Genomic DNA, 23,199 nt, shown 5'->3' on the forward strand with positions numbered 1-23,199 from the left:
TTAATTAGTATATTCTAGTAAATAATTTTTTATTATGTTTTTCATATTGTGTTAACTGTTTACAGTCCATATTTAAATTTTTCAGTTGCTGAACATCTACAGGCTCAGCATAGTGCAATAAAAATGCTTCATAGTAGAGTACGCTTAATCCTTGATTATATTAGATCTGTTCAAGGTGGTAGAGTGCAACACAACCATGACATTTTAAGAGAAGCTTATAGTCTTTGTCATCGACTGCCAGTGCTTTCTTCCGGTACATTCAAAGCTGAGTTTTATAATGTAAGTAATAATAATATACTTGTTTATAATAATTGATAAAAAATTAAATTTTAAAACTAATAAGACTGAAAAAGTCTCCACCTTAAGGAAATAATTATTAAAAAAGCTATAGTAAAGATATAAATTATATGTATAGTGTGTCATTTATTTTATATATTATGTACATAGCAATGGCAACTCAATGTATAGGAAAGTGGTGGTTGCAGATTGCCTTTTAATTTTTGAAACTTTCTGGTTTCAAAAATTATTACCTATAATTGTTATTATAGATAATGTTTTTAAGTTTAAATTTAAACTTTTCATAAAGCTGCTGTAGTCCTCATGTTATTTGTACTTCCATCCATGTGAAGACAAAACAGAGCACAATGAATCTAACAAAGCATTTACTTAGCTGCTGACTGCAAATTTTTTACAACCTGACCACCTGTATGGCTCTGGTCACATCATATAGCTGGATTCTGGAATGCTGCTAGCTATATCAACAGCATCAGACTGCAAAATTACATTATTTGTGTGCTGTATTGGCATTGTGTACTTGCGTGTAGGAGTAAATAATATTGCTTTCTAGCCAATTACGCAGTATCCATGAAGTCACAATGAACTTGATATGTGCCAGGAAATATCTCTCTCTTGTCATTCACTTCCTTTCCCCTATTTCTGCTGCCTGCCATGATTTGTCTGCCATTTTGTCAGTATTGTTATTTAAATTTGGTTCATGTCTGTTGATTGTGGTTTTGTCATTTGAGGTACAGGTGTTTTATGGTAGAAAAAAGCCCAATTCGGCCTTATTTACCCTTGTGCTGGGGTTTAGAGGGGAACAGGTATCCTGTGTGTTATAAGACACTCAGTCTAAAACACTGATCAATCCAATATCTTTCTATTACAGAAGATTTAGAAGTCCGGCTGGCCTGCCTCCCTAAAATCCACTCATGGACACCTTCTCGATGGTAAGCCCTGTTATGTCACTTAGGTGGCAACGAACGTGTAGAGTGGTTCTCTTCAAGACGCCTGGTCAGCATGAAGAGGAAAAGACCAAACCCTCCAGCATATGACACCACGACAAAAGAAATGGCCCTCAGTCCCCAGCAGCTTTCATTCCCCCTCTTATGGCAGCGAGACGATCAGAGTGGAAGCAGAGGGTGCTAAGAATCTCTGGGTACGACCAGGCTGCCATGCACGGAAACTGAACTTGGCCTGTTACAACGTAAGATCACTCATCGGTGAAGACAGGATATTAGAGCTGGAAAAGGAATTAGAAAATGTGAATTGGAATATCATTGGTTTGGCTGAAACAAGAAGAAATGAATCACTTATAAGTTTATCAAGTGGAAATCTGCTGTACACCAATGGAAACAGTGAAAGGAGTGAAGGTGGAGTTGGCTTTCTGGTCCATAAAGATTTAAAAAACAACATTTTGGAATTCAAAAGTACATCACCAAGAGTGTCAAGACTAATACTCAAGATTTCTAAGAGGTACAATCTAAAGGTTATAATGATTTATGCACCAACATTGAGCCACAATGATGAAGAGGTTGAAGAAATGTACACCGAAATTGCGAGTCTTCTAGATGAGCAGAAAACTCACTACACTATTATTATGGGGGACTTCAATGCTAAAGTTGGAAAAAGACAAAACAGCGCAGAAAGGGGAACTATAAGAAATTTTGGAATTGGTGAAAGAAATGAAAGAGGCGAAAGACTTGTGGAATTTGCAGAATCTCAAGGATTGTCAGTAAAGAACACTTTTTCAAGAAAAGGGTGAACAGAAAGTGGACATGGAAGAGTCCAAATGGATTACCAACTAATGAAATCAACTTCATCCTCATTAACAGAAATATTGTGAATGATGTTACCGTCTTGAATAAGGTAAATGTTGGAAATGATCACAGAATAGTAAGACGTACACTTGATATAGATGTAGGAAAGGAAAAAACTGACTCGAGTAAATAATACAAAGGTCTTTGAGATAACAGAAGATGAAAAAAAGCAGTATGTATTGGAACTTAAGAACAGGCTTCTGCAGACTGCTCAGGACCAAGATATCGACGAGGAATATTACAACATTCTGAAAGTGATAAAGCCCAAGAAACCTATAGGGAAAAAAGAAATCCAAAGAAGAAAAAATTAGTCAAGAAACACTTGTTATGATGAACCGAAGGAGAAAAATCAAAAGCAAGATAAACACTGACAAGGAAAAAATTGAGTATATTCTTAGTTATGCAAAGCCATTAGAAAGAGACTCAGAGAAGACATAAGAAGATTTAACACAAGAAAAGTAGAAAAGGCATTAAGGGAAAACAAAGGATTTAAATCAGCAGCCATGAGCAGTAATACAGAAAAACAAATGATACTGAAACTGAAGAATAGCGATGGTGTACCTATAAACAGCAGAGAAGGCATAATTCAAATAGCAGAAGACTACTATAGAGAATTATACAAGGAGCGAGGGAATGATGGCAGCAGTGAGGAAGATGGATTGCAAATTAGCCACACATACGACATATCTGATATTCTTCCTGATGTGGTAAAACATGCATTGAAGGAAATGAAGAATCAGAAAGCCCCGGGGAGAGATGAAGTTACTGTAGAGTTGTTAAAATTGGGAGGACGAGACATAACACAAAAACTGGCAAGGCTCTTCACAAAGTGCATTAGAAAAGGTGTGACGCCTAATCAGTGGAATAATGCAATCATAGTTTTGCTGCATAAGAAAGTAGACAAATCAGAAATTGGAAATTATAGACCAATTAGCTTGTTCATTACTAACAGATTAGAAAGAATACTTGAAGAGAATCAACCGAAAGAGCAAGCTGGCTTTAGGACAGGATTCTGAACTATAGCTCACCTTCATGTAATATCACAGCTAATGGAGAAAGCAAATGAATATAAAACACCATTATGCCTGGGATTTGTGGATTATGAAAAGGCATTTGACTCCATACAGCATAAGGCAATATTTCAGGCACTGGAAAGACACGGCATAGATACCTCACATATTATGATTTTGAAGAAAATATATGAGAATGCTACCTCCTTTATTAGACTTGACAAAGACAGTAGGAAATTTCAAATCGAGAAAGGAGTTCGACAAGGAGACACAATATCTCCGAAACTGTTTACTGCTGCCCTTGAGGAAGCTTTCAGAAGATTGGACTGGTTGCAGAAAGGAGTCAATGTGAACGGAGAGTACCTAAACCATTTATGATTCGCAGATGACATTGTGGTCATAAGCCACGATCCCAAAGAATTAGAGGAAAATCTTAATCAGTTATGCACAGTTAGTAAGGATTTTGGACTAAATGAGGATTGCTAAAACAAAAGTAATGATGAACAAGTATGCCACAGAAAGGGAAATAATGATTGAAGGAGCTGTAATAATGATAAATGGCTGGAAGTCAAGAGAAGAATAAAGTTTGGATGGATAGCATTCAGGAAATATAGTCACATACTGAAGAGCAATATCCCAGTTTGTCTGAAACGTAAAATAATGAATCAATGTATACTCCCCACCATGACTTATGGAAGTGAAACTTTGGCACTCACCAAAAGAATGGAAGAGAAGCTGAGAACTACGCAGCGAAGAATGGAACGAATTATATTGGGAATCAGACTGTTAGATAAGAAGAGAAACACATGGATTAGGCAGCAAACTCAAGTAAAGTACATTCTTATCAAAACTAAAGAACTAAAATGGTCTTGGGCAGGACACATAGCTCGAAGACATGATGACAGATGGACTAAGAAAATAACAGAATGGTACCCAAGAGGAGCTAGAAGAAAACCTGGAAGACAAAGGCAGAGATGGATAGATGAAATTCATGAGTTTGTGGGTAGTAAATGGATGGCCAGTGCTCAAAACAGAAGGAACTAGAAAGTTGCTGGAGAGGCCTTGATCCTGCAGTGGATTGAAAATGGCTGATGATGATAATGATGATGACCCTTGTGCCAAAAAAAAAAACCCATTAAAACAAACAAACAAAACAAACATGGTAGAAAAAGTGTTTAATAATGTTGGTGAATATATTGGTAAAAAAAGAAGTTTGTCAAACAGTTTCCTGATAGTGATACTCCACATCGTAATTGTGCAATGCATTTTAATTACAAAGTTCCATTTGACAAGTTCAATTCTTGCTGGTGCAAGATCTTGCAGACCAAAAGCTTATTGCAGGAGGAACATAATTGTGTTTAAGTAAGTGTATTAAACAGCCCTTGCAAATCAGTTTGGGGGTTATCCTAGTATATTGATGTCTTTCAGTGCATCTTGTGCAGTGGTACACGATGCACTAAAAAAAAAAAAAAAATCTGTACAAAGTGACAGCTGTGCAAGAATTCAAAGCATTGGACCAAAATAAGCAGATGCATTTCTGCGAGTGGTTCTGACACATTGTTCGATGACATTATAGCAATTTCGTCACTTGTTTTGGAGTGTATGAATTCTAGAGTGGGCTAGTAAATCAGAATGTCTTATAATGGTGATTTTAACCCCAGATATTGACTGGAACTTGGGGATTGATCACTCACACACTAGTAAGACTTTTGTGGATTTATTGATGATTGTTTTCTGCAGCAGTATGTTCGACAGGCAACAAGAGAGGATAATACTCTTGATCTGGTTATCAGCAGTGAACATTCGTGTATTAAGAATTTGCAAATAAAGGAACCACTAGGTGGCAGTGATCACAGTGTACTGATGTGGGATTTACTTTAAAGATATAATTACCATCAGGAGTAAAGGAAAGGGTTTTTGCTTCCATAAAGGTGAGTACTGTGGTCTCAGGCAGTTTTTAAATTCTGTTATTGTTATTTGGTTTTTAGGAGCATTAGCAACTAAGGCCATATTGCTCCGGGATATGCAGTGGTGACAGGCTCGAACCCTGGTCTAATCAAGAAGCATGTGCTACGCACCGCTGGTCCTTCCCACCTGGCTACGGAGGCGCCTTTAAATTCTGTACAGTGGGATCAACTGACAATGTTACCAGCAGTAAATTCTAAGTGGGAAGCATTAAAGGAATTAATCGTGGATGCTACTAAAAGTTTCATACCTATTAAGAAATATTGTTCAAGGTTTAGGCCTAAATGGTTATGAAATGAACTCATGAGACTCGTGACAGAGAAGAGAATGCATGGGATGCATATAAATTATCGGGTCACAAAGGCAGGTGAAGGCAGATTACGAGAAATCTTTGGCAAAAGATGCTAAGAAAAACAGCAAGGATTTCTTTACTTATATAAACTCTAAAAGGAAGGGGATGAATCTGATTGGTCCACTTGACGTTGATGGTTGATGATCCTGCTCAGATAGCAAACAAACTGAATGAGTATTTTACATCTACATTCACACATGAGGAGTTATTAAGGTTTGAAAATGGCAGAAGGTTATCAAATTGTAGCAGGATACTTAATGATTTTGTATAACTGAGAGCAAAGTGGAGGAGAAGTTGTTGAAGTTAAACATAAGAAAGCCACCTGGGGTGAATGGGATCATTCCAGTTATATTAAAGGAGGCAGCAAAGCAACTAAGCAAACCCTTAGCCATAATTATGAGAGCATCCTTGGACTCAGGGGAAGTTCCCACGGACTGGAGATGTGCAAATGTATCCCGAATTCCCAAAGGGGGGATCGAAGGGTGACACGAGTAATTACAGACCAGTTAGTTTAACTTCTGTTCTGGGTAAAATAATGGAGTCACTGGTGGAAAATGCATTGCAGGATCATCTAGACAAGACTGCAGATATAATTCCGACATAGCATGGGTTTGTTAAGGGAAAGTCTTGTCTGACAAATTTTATAGGATGTTATGATGTGGCTAGAAAGGAATTGGATGCAAAAAATAATTTTGATATCATATATTTGGATTTCAGGAAAGCTTTTGACTCTGTTGCGCATGGAAGATTATTGTACAAATTGGAGCAGAATGGTATTAAGGGTAAGTTGCTACAATGGATAAAAGGATGGTTGAGTGGGAGAAGACAGAGGGTGGTAATCAATGGGTGCTGCTCTTTGCAGACTAATGTTATTAGTGGAGTCCCACAGGGTTCGCTGTTGGGTCCACTGTTGTTATGTATATTTATCAATGATATTGATGAAGGTATATCAGGGTTAGTGTCAAAGTTTGCAGATGATACAAAGGTTGGCAGGGTTGTTAATGACAGTAATGGCAGTGTGCTACTGCAACAGAATCTAGAAAATTTGGGCAGATGGGCTGAGAAGTGACAACTGAAGTGGCAACCTTGACAAATGCAAAGTACTGCATATGGGTAGAAGTAACCCCAGAGAAACATACCAACTGTGTGGTACTAAACTTAAGGTGTTAGAAAATGAAAAAGACCTGGGAGTAATTTTTTTCAGTCAGATATGAAGTTTTATGAGCAATGCAGACAGGCTGCCAGGGCAGGTCATGGGGTTTTGTCAATGATATATAGGAATTTTGCTAGCAGGGAAAAGGAGGGGATTGTCCCTGTGTATAAGGCAATGGTCAGGCCATGCCTTGAGTACTGCGTACAGGTCTGGAGGCCTCATTTTAAGAAGGATGTAGATTTGCTTGATCGTGTGTAGAGAAGGGCAACAAGATTGGTGAGGGGAATGAAGGTATCCTCTAACCAAGAGTAGCTTAAGTTCTGCAAATTGCAGTGGCTGGAGACTAGGCACCTGCGCAGTGATCTGATTGAGGTGTATAAGGCCTTGAGTGAGTTGAGCACGCTGAATTCTGATGGGATCCTTCCACCTGTTCAGATTACAAACCTAAGGGGGCATAAATTCAAATTAAGAAAAGGCAGATGTAGAATAGATGTGCAGAAATTTGCCTTTAGACAGCTGGTGGTTAATTACTGGAACCAACTTTCATCTGTCGTTGTGGAAGTTGATAGGTTAAATAAATTTAAGGAGGAACTGGATGGGCATTTTTAGGGAATGGTGTGATTTTTTTTTTCTTTTTTTGGCTGATGCTGCATAAGCTCATACACACTTGCTTTCTTGCATCACATGCCACTACTACTACTAATACTACTACTACCACTACCACTACTACTACTACTAAAAAAAAAGCAGAGATTTCTGCTGACGAGGCTACTAGAGACGGTCGTGTTCAAAGCCACTAAGTGGATTTTTCTTATTTATTGATTTGAAATTATTGTTTTTCTAAAACTTTTGATTTAAATTTAGTAGTATAACATTATTTTGTGATTTTCTGATTAATTTTGGTGTATTTATTCTTTACTCGGCCTTGTAATTGCATAAAAGTATCGGTAAAGGTTTCCACGTGTTTCAACTCCGCTACCGTTCGTAATTTTCCCGCCATTGTGATACGATAGTTATATACCGTACTAGATAGCGTTAGTTGAACTTCGTTAGCAGTTAAATTGTACGTTTAAATAAATACATATAACGACTTAGATTACAAACGGAATATAATTAATTATATTTAACATAATTAATAACATAACATAATTATAATTAATTAATAAATTAATAGAATCATGACTCAGACCAGAGCAGCAAAGCAAAAGGCTCAAGCTAATGGAAGTGCTGTGGCTCAGAGCAGAACTGAGGGGGGCAGTTGTCCTCTGACTCACAGCCTTATAAAATGCACTGTTTGCTTGATGTTTGCAGAGCAATCGGGTACGGGACATGATACTGACAAGGGGGATGTCTTTGTGTGTGCGGATGCAAGGAGTGTATCGATATCAAGCAACAACTCGGCGTTCTTGTGGGCCTATATGAGAGCATGAAGGTCAGGGTGGATGCCCTCGAAGAAACTAAATTGAGGGGCCCATCAAGCTCTCAGCTGCCCACATCAACGCCAGAGCTTGCACTTGGGCATCGCGTGACACAGAGACAACCCCCAAGGCAGAATACGCTGGTCCTGAAGGAACTAGTAGTTGTTGGGGACTCTATTGTCAGGGAAACGGGGAACATGCTTTGTAAAAAAGATAGGTGGAACAGGACCAGGGTATGTCTGCCAGGGGCAAAGGTTGATGACGTTGTAGAGCGAATATCATCTTTTAAGGGCACAAAAGGTGATATAGTTGTACACGTTGGCACTAATAATATTAAGAGTAGGAGACCGGCAGAATTACTTAACAAGTACAGGTCACTGTTGAACAAAAGCCGAGAATTAGGGTTGAATTTGAAAATGTCTGCAATTCTGCCCAGACACGATAGGAGGGAGTATATGATGAGAGCCTTGTCGATCAATTCGGCCCTGGAAAGATTGTGCAAGGCTCAAGGGGTAGAATTTTTTTCAGCCTGGACTGTACTTGTTAACAGGAGAGATTGCTTCTACAGGGATGGGATACACTTAAATAGAAAGGGTGCAAGAATATTTGCTGATGCTATCGAGGCAGTGTTAGGTGGGTCGGAAAACTGCTAGCTTGGGGGGAGACAAAGACCAATAGATTGACAGTAGCCACTGGCAGAGGTGAAAGAGATTCTTGCACTGCTTCTATTAGAATGAGCAGAAGCCTGGAAAACAAGATGCATGGTATTTCAGAGACTGCTGGGAGCCATTGCGGTACAAGTAAACACATGGGTTGTGTTAGGGTAGCTAAGAATAGAAACAGGTGCAGGTATACTTGCGTGTACACCAATGCTAGGAGTTTAGTAAATAAATTTGATGAATTTGAGGTATTGCTCAAAACATCAAAGGCAGATATTGTTGGGATATCAGAGACGTGGTGTCACACAGATATAAGGGATACAGAACTGCAATTTGGGGAGTACAACGTCTACAGAAAGGATAGACAGGATAGGAAGGGGGGGGGTTATGCTATTAGTTAAGAAAAACATAAAATCCAAGAAAGTGAAGCCAGTCGACATCGCCGGACAGTGCAGTGTTGTGTCAGTTTGGTGTGACATAAGCATTGGGAGATCAAAATTGAGAGTAGGAGTGTGCTATAGGCCTAAGGACTCTGATGAGTATAATAAGGCCAGTAATAATTTACTTTAATAATAGAGTGGGCCAGTAAATCAGAGAGTCTTATAATGGGAGATTTTAATTTCCCAGATATTGACTGGAATTTGGGGGCTGGTTACTCACACACTAGCAGGGCTTTTGTGGATTTATTGGATGATTGTTTTCTACATCAGCATGTTCGGGAGGCAACTAGAGGGAGTAATACTCTTGATTTGATTATCAGCAGTGATTCTTCATGCATTAAGAATCTGCAGATAAACGAACCACTAGGTGGCAGTGATCACAGTGTGCTGAAGTGGGATTTACTCAAAGAGGTAACTACCATTAGGGGTAAAGGGAAGGGTTATTGCTTCCGTAAAGGCGACTACGATGGACTGAGACAGTATTTAAATTCTATACAGTGGGACCAACTGATGATGTTACCAACAGCAAATTCAAAATGGGAAGCATTCAAAGAACTTATCTTGGAAGCTACTAGGCTTTACATATCAACTAAGAAATATTGTTCAAGGTTTAGGCCAAAATGGATGTCAGATGAACTAATGAGGCATATGGCAGAGAAGAAAAATGCATGGGATACTTACAAATTAACACATGACACAGAAGCCTATGATAGATACAAGTTGATATGCAACCAAGTTACAAAGGAGGTTAGGCAGGCAAAGGCAGATTACGAGAAATCCTTGGCAAGGGATGCAAAGAAAAACAGCAAAGAGTTCTTTACTTATGTTAACTCTAGAAGGAAGGGGATGAATCAGATTGGTCCACTTGATATTGATGGGTCAACTGTTGATGATCCTGCTCAGGTAGCTAACAAACTAAATGAATATTTTGCATCGACATTCGCGCATGAGGAGTTATTCAGCAAGGGGAATGCCAGAGGTGTATTCAACTCTAGCAGTAAGCTACAGAATCTTGAAATAACTGGGAGTGAAGTGGAGGAGAAACTGTTGAAGATAAACACAAGAAAGGCACCCGGGGTGGATGGGATCTATCCAGTTATATTAAAGGAGGCAGCAAAGGAAGTAAGCAAACCCTTAGCCATAATTATGAGAGCTTCCTTGGACTCAGGGGAGGTACCCATAGACTGGAAATGTGCAAATGTGACCCCAATATACAAAGGAGGATCAAAGGCTGACACAAGTAATTATAGACCTGTGAGCTTAACTTCTTTTCCAGGAAAATTAATGGAGGCACTGGTTAAAGAAGCACTGCAGGATCATTTAGACAAGACTTCAGTTATAGCTCAGACACAGCATGGTTTTGTTAAGGGGAAGTCTTGCCTGACCAACTTGATTGGATATTATGATGCAGTCACAAAAGAACTGGATGCAGGGAATAACTTTGATATTATATACTTCGATCTTAGAAAGGCTTTTGATACTGTTGCACATGGAAGACTGCTACACAAATTTGAGCAGTGTGACATTGGAGGCAAAATGCTGCTATGGATAAAGGGGTGGTTGAGGGGGAGAAGACAGAGAGTGGTAATCAATGGACACTGCTCATCGTGGACTAATGTTATTAGTGGAGTCCCTCAGGGCTCAGTGTTGTGTCCATTATTGTTTTCTGTATTTATAAATGATATTGATGATGGTATATCAAGCTTAATGTCCAAGTTTGCAGATGATACAAAGGTTGGCAGGGTTGTCAAGGACACTACTGACACTATGCTGCTGCAACAGGATCTGGAAAGGTTGAGCAGATGGGCTGAGAGGTGGCAAATGAAGTTTAACATTGACAAATGTAAAGTACTACACATGGGAAACAGCAACCCCAGAGCAACGTATCAACTCTGTGGTACTACACTGACAGTGGTAGAGAATGAAAGGGACTTGGGCGTGGTTGTGCAGGCAGATATGAAGTTCTCAGAGCAGTGCAGACGGGCTGCAAGAGTAGCTCATGGAGTATTGTCAATGATATACAGGAATTTTTCCAGCAGGGAAAAATTCCTGTATATCAATATCCAAGGAGGTGATTATTCCATTGTATAAGGCAATGGTCAGGCCACACCTAGAGTACTGTATACAGGTCTGGAGGCCTCATTTCAAGAAGGATGTAGAGCTGCTGGAACGAGTACAGAGAAGGGCAACAAGATTAGTGAATGGAACAAAGGGGTGCTCTTATGAAGAAAGGCTTAAGTTTTGCAAATTACAGTGTCTGGAGACTAGGCACCAGCGAGGTGATCTGATAGAGGTGTATAAAGCCTTGAATGGTTTAAGCATGCTCAATGCTGATGGGATTCTTCCTCTAGCTCAGAAAAATCACCTGAGAGGGCATAAATTCAAATTGAGGAAAGACAGATGTAGGATAGACGTGAGGAAATTTGCCTTTAGCCAGCGGGTGGTTGGTTGGAGGAACAGACTTCCATCCCTTGTGGTGGAGGTTGATAGCCTAAATAAGTTTAAGGCTCAGCTGGACAGGTATTTGGAACGAACAGAGGGGTGAAGTGGAAGTGGGTTTTTTTTTTTTTTTTGGCTGATACTGCATAAGCTTGCTTTCTTGCATCAAATGCCTCTACTAATGCTAATGCTAATCCCAGAGAAAGTATGAAAATCTTAAAAGCCTCTTCAATTGGAGCTATAGATAGCTGATCTCAGGAAGGGAATAGAGTTTTTAGCCTGCACAACATCAAAACGACATGTGAACATACTTGTACAAACATAATACACCTAGTGTGACATGGCCTTAGATGGTAATGCACTATAGATAATAACAACAACAAAACACCTGATAATAGATGATATTTTGGATGTTAGTTTTTTTCAGTGATGAAATACAGTTTCGTTCATCTACTTTAATGGCCAGAATACCTGCATATGGTCAACAGCAAATCCACATGCAAATGTAGAGACTGCATTGCACGATTTAAGAAATTATACAGATATCTGGTCCATAATTTTGTTCCCCCCAAAGAGATTGAATACTCTGCTGTGATTCTGTTGGACAAGTGAATGAAGACAACAAGAAAAGTGACACTCTGCACACTGCTAATGTTTCTATGCTGCTTCTACTCTGGGACATGTTCTGAGGCAGACAAATTGCAAAGAACATTTGGACCTGTGTTTCTCTGATTCTCTGGGGGAACAGAGAATCAGAGAAACACAACCCATAAGAGGTGGAGGAAGTCATTATGAATGTAATTATCAATAAAAGTGAGGCAGACTTGATTTGTGTCTTTGTAAACATGCAAAGGCATGTGGGTGTCTGTTTACATGTGCACAAGAATTGATTTTAAAAAATTTAATTTTAAAGTTTTTGAACAATATTTTTCTTATTTTTTTCTTTTTTCAGGTATTAGATTTCAATGAAAGTTTTAAAGTGATTTAAAAAATTATGGTAGAAATCATAGTAGCATTTATAGATGTACACAGCGACTTTATAGTCACCCTGTTGCAGAATACCAAGTAATTAAAATAATTTATAATTATATACCAACTTCATTTGATTAAAAAAAAAAAAAATCAATGGTTGCACAAACTGTAACCTAGATATGATTTGCTACTGATATATATATATATAGTACATTCAAAAAGGTTTGCGGAATAATGTATTTTAGTAGTGGTGTTAGTAGTAATGGCAAATGATGCAAGAAAGCATATACAGTCCATTCCGGTTATTTGGGACACATCGGGACTAGTGCATTTTGGCCCATTTAGCGGCTGCCCCAATTATCCGAAGTTAAAATAATAAATAATCCGAAGTAAATAGTTAAAAATACAATGTACCCCCCCGCCCCCTACAATTGGTTCAGTGTACAATCAAATCACGTTATGACGAACTCACCATAATAAAGTACCGTTCACTATATGATGAGCAGTAAGCGCCGGTCATTGTGATCACGTTTGAATTGAATTTTAATTCTATCAAACAGCGATTCTAATTAGCGAAAATAGAAGGAATATTATCCACAGGCTATAAAAGCAAAGATATATTAAGCACAAATTTATCCTTTATTTCCTTACCAATTAAAAAATTAAATGATACATGAAAATCGGAAGAATATACCTGATAATCAGAATAATTAATAGATTTCTGTTCACTGACATTTGTGGGTGGGAGTTAAAATTTAAAACAGTAAAAAGATAACAAGGAACATGGCACACACAAATTGCAAGCAACACAATACGCTCAAGTGAGAATGGAGTAACGAGTTACAAAGCTTTAAAAATAGGAATTAAGAGAAGATCTGAAAATTATTTTTTTTTATATGATTGAAGATTTCATGGAAGTGTATACACATTTCACCATAATAACCCACAGAATTCTAGCTGTCAGTGTTCTTGCAAATTCAGTAAGATCGAGTTTACTGTCCATTTATGATAGATTTCGCTAACAGAAAAGCCCAATAAACAGGCGACTGCTAATTGTTTTATGGTTGTGACCTCCAGAATTTCGACCGAACCATGTGGTACCATCGGAGACAATCGTAGGCTATTCTCCAGTGCTGCGGTCTCCTGCCCTGATTAAACGGCATGCTGTCCCAATTATGTGAAGAAAACCTGGCTATTTTCTCGATTGGTTTCTGTTTTTTAAGATTTGCCTCAAGTAAACAGCTGCCCCGATTAACCAGTGGCCCAAATAACCGGAATCCACTGTATAGCAACAGCAAAAAAAAAAAAAAAAACCTTCACCCATCCTTACCCTCCAAGAATTTGTCTAGTTCTCCCTTGAATTTATTGAACCCATTCACTTCCATAACAACTGATGGAAGCCTGTTCCAACGATCAACCACCTGCTGGCTGAAGGCAAATTCCCACACATCTATTCTGCAACTATCCTTCCTCAACTTGATTTTATGCATGCCCCCCCCCCATGTGTGTAGTCTCAGCAATTGAAAGAATACCATTAACATTCAGCTTACTCAATCCATTCAAGACTTTAAGCACCTTAATCTTCCCGCAGGTGCCTACGCCTTGAGATGCTGCAATTTGCAGAACTGAAGCCTTTCTAGGTAAGAGCCCCCTTTTGTTCCCTTCACCAATCTGATTGCCCTTCTCTGCACACGTTCAATCAGATTTATATCCTTCCTAAAGTGCAGCTTCTAGACCTCTATACAGTACTCAAAATGCAGCCTAACCATGCCCTTATGCAAAGGGATAATCACTTCCTTATCCCTGCTAGCAAAGTTTGTATATATCATTAAAAAAAACCCCATGAGCTGTCCTGGCAGCATAGGGTTAATAACCCCACAATAACTTATCAACACAGTTGATAAGTTATTGTGGGGTTATTGCTACCCATGTGCAGTACCTTGCATTTGTCAATTTTAAACTTCAATTGCTATTTCTTAGCCCATCGACCCAATACTTTGTTGCAGTAGCTCACCCTTCCAACTTTTGTATCCTCTGCAAACTTAGACATTAAGCCTGATATATCTTCATCAGTATTATTGATAAATATTGAAAACAACAATGGACCGAGCACTGAACACTGAGTAACTCCACTAATAGCAATAGTCCACGAAGAGCAGGGAGTATTGATAACCACTCTCTGTCTTCTTCGACTTAACCAGCCCTTTATCATTGCAGTAAGTTGCCCTTAATGCCACATTGGTCCAGTTTGTACAGCAGTCTTTTATATGCAACAGTATCAAAAACCTTCCTGGGATCGAAATATATGATGTCAAAATTATTTTTTGCATCCAGTTCCTTCGTCATGTATCATAATAACCTATCAGATTGGGTAAACAAGACCGCTCTTTGACAAATCCATGCTGTGATTGCAGTATAATTGCATATCTGTTCAAATGGTCCTGTATTACTTCCATAATGACTGATTCCATTATTTTTCCTGGACGTTAAGTTAAAGACGTTAAGTTAAAAAGTCTGTAATTACTCATGTTGCCTTTTGTTTCCCCTGTATGAATTGGGGATACATTCACACTTCTCTAGTCCATAGGGACCTCCCCTGGATCGAAGGATGCTCTCATAATTATGTCTAATGGTTTGCTTACTCAGGGGCACGTTATACCCTAATGGGGCCCAAGGCAAAATGGAATTTGGGGGCCCCATATAAAGAAAAAACTAATAAAGATCATTTTCAATTTCATTTTATTGTGACAACAAAACATATATGATATAAGAAAAATATCTAATCCAGAAGAATAATTCAGAAATAATACATACACTTAAACTAATAAGTATTTTTATACTACTTTATATGGATTTTTTGCTTTTTTGTGCTGAGAAATTGTATATCAGTTCATTATAATCAATCCTGTTTGTAATATCATTCTCAATACAAATTATTGCCAAATTACTTAATTTTTCTTGTTTAAGTGAATTTCTAATATAATTCTTAACTCTTTTAAGCACAGAGAACAATCGTTCTGCTGATGCGTTCGAAACAGGAATTGACAAAAATATTTTTAAAATTATGTCCACATTAGGAAAAGTTGATATTAGTCCTTGAATTGCTTTGTACATTAAAAAAGGTGAAGATAAATTTTCGTTTTTTGCAAAATGTATAAAATGCATTAATTCTTCTTTAAAAGCATTAGCAACAATATCATCTGAAAGTATTTATTAGATTAATAATACAATTATCATATTCTCTTAGTGATGTTTCCCTTAAAATTTGTAAATAGAGCAAAATAAATTAAAATATTTTGGTATGCCTCAACACTTTAATTTTTACTAGAAATTTATTGCAAATAACATTTAAACAATTTACAACAAATGCTTGTTTGCCTGTCAACTGCACACCCCAATCTCTTTTTTCATCAAAGTTTAATTTTGTCTGTCGACTTCTAACTATCGGATTTATAATCTTTGTTGCCAGTTAATGCATAAACTTTAGCTTTTATAGCATCCAAAAATTCATTGTTACCTCGAATGTCTGATATATATAATGACAATGATTTTAAAATATTTATAGCATGTTGTGAATTTGAATCTTTATTTTGAAGATTTTCATTTTTGGAATTTAATCGCTGTAGAATTGAATGCCATACGAAAAGAAAAAGAGTTGTTTCAAAATCTTCAAAGAAATCATACAGCTTTTTTGCTTCTAATTTTGTCAAAGGTTTTTCATTTGAATCATTAGAGAATGTAAATAAAGCATTGCGTCTGCCCTTGCAGACCATCTGCTATCACTAATTCTTTTTAATATTTTTTTCTTTCTGAGTTTGTCTTTATTAAAAGATCCCATCTTTTTATTGATGAAGAAAAAATACAAATAAATTTTGAATAAAATCAAACAATTGACCTGCTTCTGAACAAGATTCTGCAGCTGATTTCCAACTAAATTTAAAGTATGAGCTGTACATGGAATAAAAAATGCATTTTTATTATGGCTCTTAATCTTTGCCTGTAATCCATTGTATATACCGGACATATTTGCTGCATTGTCGTAAGATTGGCTGCGACATTTTTGAATAACTAGACCATACTCCATTAAGGTTGATATTATAATATTTTCAAAATAACTAGCATCGTGTTTTTCAACATGAATGAAAGACAAGAAACGTTCCTCTATTTGGTTTTGTTTATCTATGTATCTTATGATAAAATATAACTGATCTGAATTTTTTTTCCCTTGTTGACTCATCGGGAGTTGAGTCAACAATAAGTGAAAAATATTTAGCTTGTTTGATATCGTTAATAATTGTATTTCTTACGTTTGTGGCCATTTAACCAACAAATTCGTCGCATGTAGTATTTGAGAGATAATTTACATGTCCTTTACCACATTTGCTATAAGTTTCTAAATGAGTTTTTAAAAAGATATCAAATTCTGCTAAGTACTCTAAGCAATTAAGTTATATTGAAGGAGGCAGCAAAGGAAGTAAGCAAACCCTTAGCCATAATTATGAGAGCTTCCTTGGACTCAGGGGAGGTACCCATAGACTGGAGATGTGCAAATGTGACCCCAATTCACAAAGGAGGATCAAAGGCTGACACAAGTAATTATAGACCTGTGAGTTTAACTTCTGTTCCAGGAAAATTAATGGAGGCACTGGTTAAAGAAGCACTGCAGGATCATCTAGACAAGATTTCAGTTATAGCTCGGACACAGCATGGTTTTGTTAAGGGAAAGTCTTGCCCTTGCCTCACCAATTTGATTGGATACTATGATGCAGTCACATAAGAACTGGATGCAGGGAATAACTTTGATATTGTATATTTGGTATTAAAACAGTATTAAAAGCCTTAGAAAGGCTTTTAATACTGTTGCACATGGAAGACTGCTGCACAAATTGGAGCAGTGTGGCATTGGAGGCAAATTGCTGCTATGGATAAAGGGGTGGTTGAGGGGGAGAAGACAGAGAGTGGTAATCAATGGACACTGCTCATCGTGGACTAATGTTATTAGTGGAGTCCCGCGGGGTTCAGTGTTGGGTCCATTATTGTTTTCTGTATTATAAATGATATTGATGATGGTATATCAAGCTTAACGTCCAAGTTTGCAGATGATACAAAGGTTGGCAGGGTTGTTAAGGACACTACTGATGCTGTGCTGTTGCAACAAGATACGGAAAGTTTGAACAGATGGGCTGAGAGGTGACAAATGAAGTTTAACTTTGAGAAATGTAAAGTACTACATATGGAAAACAGCAACCCCAGAGCAACGTATCAACTCTGTGGTACTACACTGTCAGTGGTAGAGAATGAAAAGTACCTGAGGGTAATTGTACAGGCAGATATGAAGTTCTCTGAGCAGTGCAGATGGGCTGCAAGAGTAGCTCATGGTGTCTTGTCAATGATATACATTGATATTTCCTTGTATAAGGCAATGGTCAGGCCACACCTTGAGTACTGTATACAGGTCTGGAGGCCTCATTTCAAGAAGGATGTAGAGCTGCTGGAATGAGTACAGAGAAGAGCAACAAGATTAGTGAATGGAACAAAGGGTTGCTCTTACGAAGAAAGGCTTAAGTTTTGCAAATTACAGTGTCTGGAGACTAGGCACCGGCGAGGTGATCTGATAGAGGTGTATAAAGCCTAGAATGGTTTGAGCATGCTCAATGCTGATGGGATTTTTCCTCTTGCTCAGAATAATCACCTGAGAGGACATAAATTCTGATTGAGGAAAGACAGATGTAGGATAGATGTCCGGAAATTTGCCTTTAGCCAGTGGGTAGTTGGTTGGTGGAACAGACTTCCATCCCTTATTGTGGAAGTTGATAGCCTAAATAAATATAAGGCTCAGCTGGACAGGTATTTCGAACGAATGTAGGAGTGAAATGGAAGTTTTTTTTTTTTTTTTGGCTGATGCTGCATAAGCTTGCTTTCTTGCATCATATGCCTCTACTAATGCTAATGCTAACTCATAAAATTTCCTATACATGAACTATCACGCCCTCGAAATCCCAATCTTAATGTTGCTAATAGTTTCACAGTAGCAACAACCCTTTTTAAAACCTCTCGGCAATAGTTCATTTGTTTTTCCATATGCTTTTATCATCTAAGAATCAATTCTTCCTACACTTTTCGAGTGCTTTACATACACACATACATTCTTTATGTTCTTTAGACTCATCATGCCTTTTTGAAATATCACCGATATTTATCCAATCACTACATCCAGTAACTAATGCATTTGATTTGGTTGAAAAGAATTTGCAAATAAAACAGTATACTGATTTTGTTGTTTCTGAAAATGTTAACCATTCTCTTTTTTCCTGAGTACTGTTAACTCTAGTTAAATAGAAATGTGATTTCTTTAGTTTCCTTGTAACTATTTTCCCCCTTCATTAAAATCTATTTTAGAATTTTTTATGTTGCCTACATTTTGCGGTTTTTCACGAAGGCAAAATTCAAGGAAGTTATTCATGATGGGTTTTGGCCATAGAGCAATATCTTTACCATATATGTTTGATCGTATCCGGAGTATCATTAATAGTATCAGAGAGTGCTGTGTTTTTCCATTGTTGATATTATTTTCTTGTGTGATGTCGAAGGAGTTATCGTCAATAATGTCATCTGGAGATAATGAAGAGTAGAAGCTATGCCTGCACAATTTTCTTATGTTGTAATGACGTGGGCACCATTTTGAGACTCTTCTCGATTTTTTATTGAAATAAACTGTTGTAACGAGTTTTGCTGTTTTTTAATTCCGCTATTCTAATTTTTAACTTTTTCCTTTTCTGCACACCACATTTGTACATTCTTTTCATGGCCTTAAAAAAATATTTTTAGATTTATATTTTACAATTTAAAAATTTTTGTACTTTTAATCAGTTTTTTATATTTAAGTAATTAAATTTTTTAATAAAGTAATAGACAATGGAAACCCAATATAATGCAAGAACTGCATTATAGGAGGAACTGAGGAATCGATTGATCCTACAGAATAAATACTACACTATCAAAAAAATCATTGACAAAAAAACTGACCGACACGTTAATATATCAAGTCGATATTCAAGCAGGGTTGCCAGACGTCCCGATTTGAGTGGGGAATTCCCAAACTATATGAAATAAAATAAATATATGAAATCCGTCTATTAAGTTTGTTTTTTTAAGGAACAAATGGAAGCCATGAGTTTATTGCTATCTATCGGGTATCTGCTGTATTTGTTAATATAAACAAAATAAAAATGAATGTTCTAAAACAAAATAAAATACCTACGATATTTAAGTTAAAATCTTCTTATCGAAAAAGTTCAGCTCTCTCTCAATATTTAATGTTCTTAATCTTCAAATAGACCTCTGGGATTGGAAATATTCATATTCACAATAACTGTACAATCTTACACCACCCGTTATTAAATAAATTAGCATTGTGTTGTATTAAAATAATAATGTTCCAAATAAAATGAAATAAATAGAATGATATAATTACACTGGATAAAACTGATAAAAAAGGGTAACTGTCTGTACCATACAATATGAAATTTTTAAAATACAATAAAATAAATTACAATAAACAATGTAGATAAAACACAGGATAATAAAAACCAATAAAAGTGCTAAAATACCTTTAAAATACAATAAAATAAATTACAGTAAACAATGTAGATAAAACGCAGGATAATGAAATCGATAAAAGTACTAAAACACCAAAGCTGTTTTAGCACTTTTATCTGGGCTCCCCTATTAGTGCTGTCATAGCAAATTTAGCTATGGAGGAGCTCGAATCCAGGATTTTTGATGGGTCAGTTCTTCCCATGCCCACATGGAAACGATATATCAATGATACATTTACAATTATTTGGAGGGGGGGAGAGGATGAGGTGCTTGGTTTCCTCGATAGCTTCTCCCTGTTTACTCAGTTTACCTCGGAGGTGGAAGTAGAGGGTATCCTCCCTTTCCTTGATGTGTTGGTTCATAGGGAAGGCCCTAGAGTGAAAACCAATGTGTACAGGAAACCCTTGTGCCAGGACCAATACACACATTACAATACAGCACAAACCAACCATCACAAGAACATTATTGGATAGGACTGTGTCCCATTGCAGCACCTCTGAGGATTGAAAAGAAGAAATTAAACACAGCGGATCTCAGAAAATGCGGCTAACCCCAGAGGATCACAGATAAATATATCCGAGAAGTGGAGCACGGGCGTAGAGAGCCGTTTACACCCGTCGGTGGCAATGGGTGTAAACGACAGGTGACCAGTACATTCCTTACTATCCGGGCCTAACTGAGCATATAGCTCGAGTATTGCATGATTGCCAGAGACACTGTGTGCAGCTTCCATGGTGGAGGTTGCACACATTGTTATTTGGTTTTTAGGAACATTAGCAACTAAGGCCATATTGCTCCGAGGATATGCGGTGGTCATTCCCTGACCTTTCCGCATCCTCCGTATTTGGTGGTCACGGGCTCGAACCCCGGTCTAATCAAGAAGCGTGTGCTACGCACTGCCGCTCCTGCCCACCTGCACAGGTTGCACACAGTTGTGTCACAGGTCAAGGACCCCATATCAATAGAATGTACAAGTGGGATCGTGTATGAGATAAGATGCCTGGATTGTGGGGAATGTTATGTTGGTGAAACAAAACGTCGGTTTAAAGATTATCTGGGGGAGCATATGAATGCATTAAAGACCGTAAATTATGGGAGGTCTGCTGTGGCAGAACATTTTTGGGACGAGCACCATCAAATCTCTCCAGACGAAGCTGTTATCGTTGACCGAGCACATAGATTTTGGGACCACAAATGGCTTGAGAGCTTGCGGACTTGCTCCTCTGAGAGCAATACCATTAATAGAGAGTGGAATCCACATTCATCCCCTCTTTGAGGCTATGGTTCTTGGACGGGATAAGCGGTTCCACCTGATATGCTCCTGAGCCATTTCCAGTTCCAGTGCACATGGGGAGAATACTGCTCATGCCCCTGTAGAAACACATGCTGTGAACCGTGAGCCTGCTGATATTTAAGGATGTGCCGTATGATAAGCTTCACTGTTGAAAAAGGAGGCAGATGCGTCTGAAAGCTTCGGTGTTTTAGCGCTTTTATCGGTTTTATTATCCTGTGTTTTATCTACATTGTTTATTATAATTTATTTTATTGTATTTTAAAAATTCCATATTGTATGGTACAGACAGTTACCCTTTTTTATCAGTTTTATCCAGTGTAATTATATCATTCTATTTATTTCATTTTATTCGTATCATTATTATTTTAATACAACACAACGCTAATTTATTTAATAATGGTTGGTGTAGGATTGTACAGTTATTGTGAATATTTAATGTACTTACACTTGTTTTTTAAGTTAATTACACATTAAAATCAAAAACTGCTGAATTATTTTGCTGCACCATCAGTTCTGCTTGGACATATACTCAAGACTGGTTGATAAGATTGTGGCTATTTTCTCCCTGCTACTTAAGTGTTCATTCACACGAAGAACAAAGGTGACTGCTTATCTGGAACTAGCAGCGAAATGCAGCTAAAGCTTCTCGGTATTCAATTGGGTAGGTTTATGGGTGCCATTGAATTGCAGTACATGGAGATTGGCATTTAAGGAATTGGTGGAGGATATTTGAGAAGGTGGGGCTAGTTGTGCAGGACAACTAGCCCCACCTTCAATTACAAAATTCTTATTTTGTAAAATGGAATGCAGTGTGCTGTCATTAGCAAAGCTATAGAATAAGACTTTCCTGTAAGTGGCAGAAGGTCATTAATATACAAAAGAAAAAGACTTGGAGTAAGAACTGAACCTTGGGGAATGAGAGCATAAATGAAGAAGTTAGAAGACAAAGGTGCCATCTATCATCACCTGCAGTGAGCATCCAGAGTGAAAACTGGATAACCAATTAGGAAAAAAATATTTAGAACTCTAGGCCAAACACAATCAGAGGCCTTATAAATGTTCAAGAGTAACTGCTTATCAATAAACTTTCCATCAGATTTGTCAAAAGATGAGTAACATTCATCAATATGTGGGCCATTAAATCAGAATCTCTTATAATGGTGGATTTTAATTTTCCAGTTGTTGAATGGAACTTGTGGGTTGGTCACTCACACACTACAAGACTTCTACGGGTATATTGGATGAATATATTCTACAGCAGCATGTTAGAGAGGCAACTATATCATTTGGAGCCGTGTGGAATTAAGGGATGATTGAGCAGCTCCATAGCCGAGTTGTCAGGAGCGGGAGTGCAGTAGCACACGCTCCTTGAGTAGACTGGGGTTCAAACCCCGACTGCTAAATACAGTTGAGCTGCCAACCTGCACTGGACCAGCGTGGCAGATTATGGTCCATTACCCTCAACATGAATTGTTGAGGAGGCTTCCATCTTGCAGTGGGTTGATAATGGCTGCAGTTTTTTTTTTTTTTTTTTTGAGTAGGAGAAGACAGAGTAGTTATCAATGAAGGACAATGCTCTTCATGGAATAATGTTATAGCGGAGTTCCACGTATTTCAGTCCTGGGTCCATTGTTGTTTTCTATGTGTTTGTTATTGATATTGATGAAGGTATATATCAGGCTATGTCTAAGCTTGCCTGGAGATTTGGCACCTTGCAGGAGGAGGAGGTGATGTGATTGAGTTGTTTAAAGCTTTAAGTGGATTGGGTAACTCAATGTTGATGGAATCCTTCCTCATGCTCA

The 23,199-nt window shown here is 37.7% G+C and overlaps 1 protein-coding gene across 2 annotated transcripts in view; it reads left to right on the top strand.

Moving 5' to 3' along the window:
* Nucleotides 1-23,199, top strand: part of CSN6 (COP9 signalosome subunit 6) — a 256,482-nt gene that overhangs the window by 201,431 nt on the left and 31,852 nt on the right. For both annotated transcript variants that reach the window (XM_090381728.1, XM_090381726.1), the window contains one exon: nucleotides 86-279. In XM_090381728.1, the coding sequence (XP_090237854.1) occupies nucleotides 86-279 (194 nt within the window). The remainder of the gene's footprint in view (nucleotides 1-85; nucleotides 280-23,199) is intronic.

This window comes from Mastigoproctus giganteus, chromosome 9, assembly GCF_048544385.1.
Source record: "Mastigoproctus giganteus isolate SK-2022 chromosome 9, ASM4854438v1, whole genome shotgun sequence".
NCBI classification, from domain to species: domain Eukaryota; kingdom Metazoa; phylum Arthropoda; class Arachnida; order Uropygi; family Thelyphonidae; genus Mastigoproctus; species Mastigoproctus giganteus.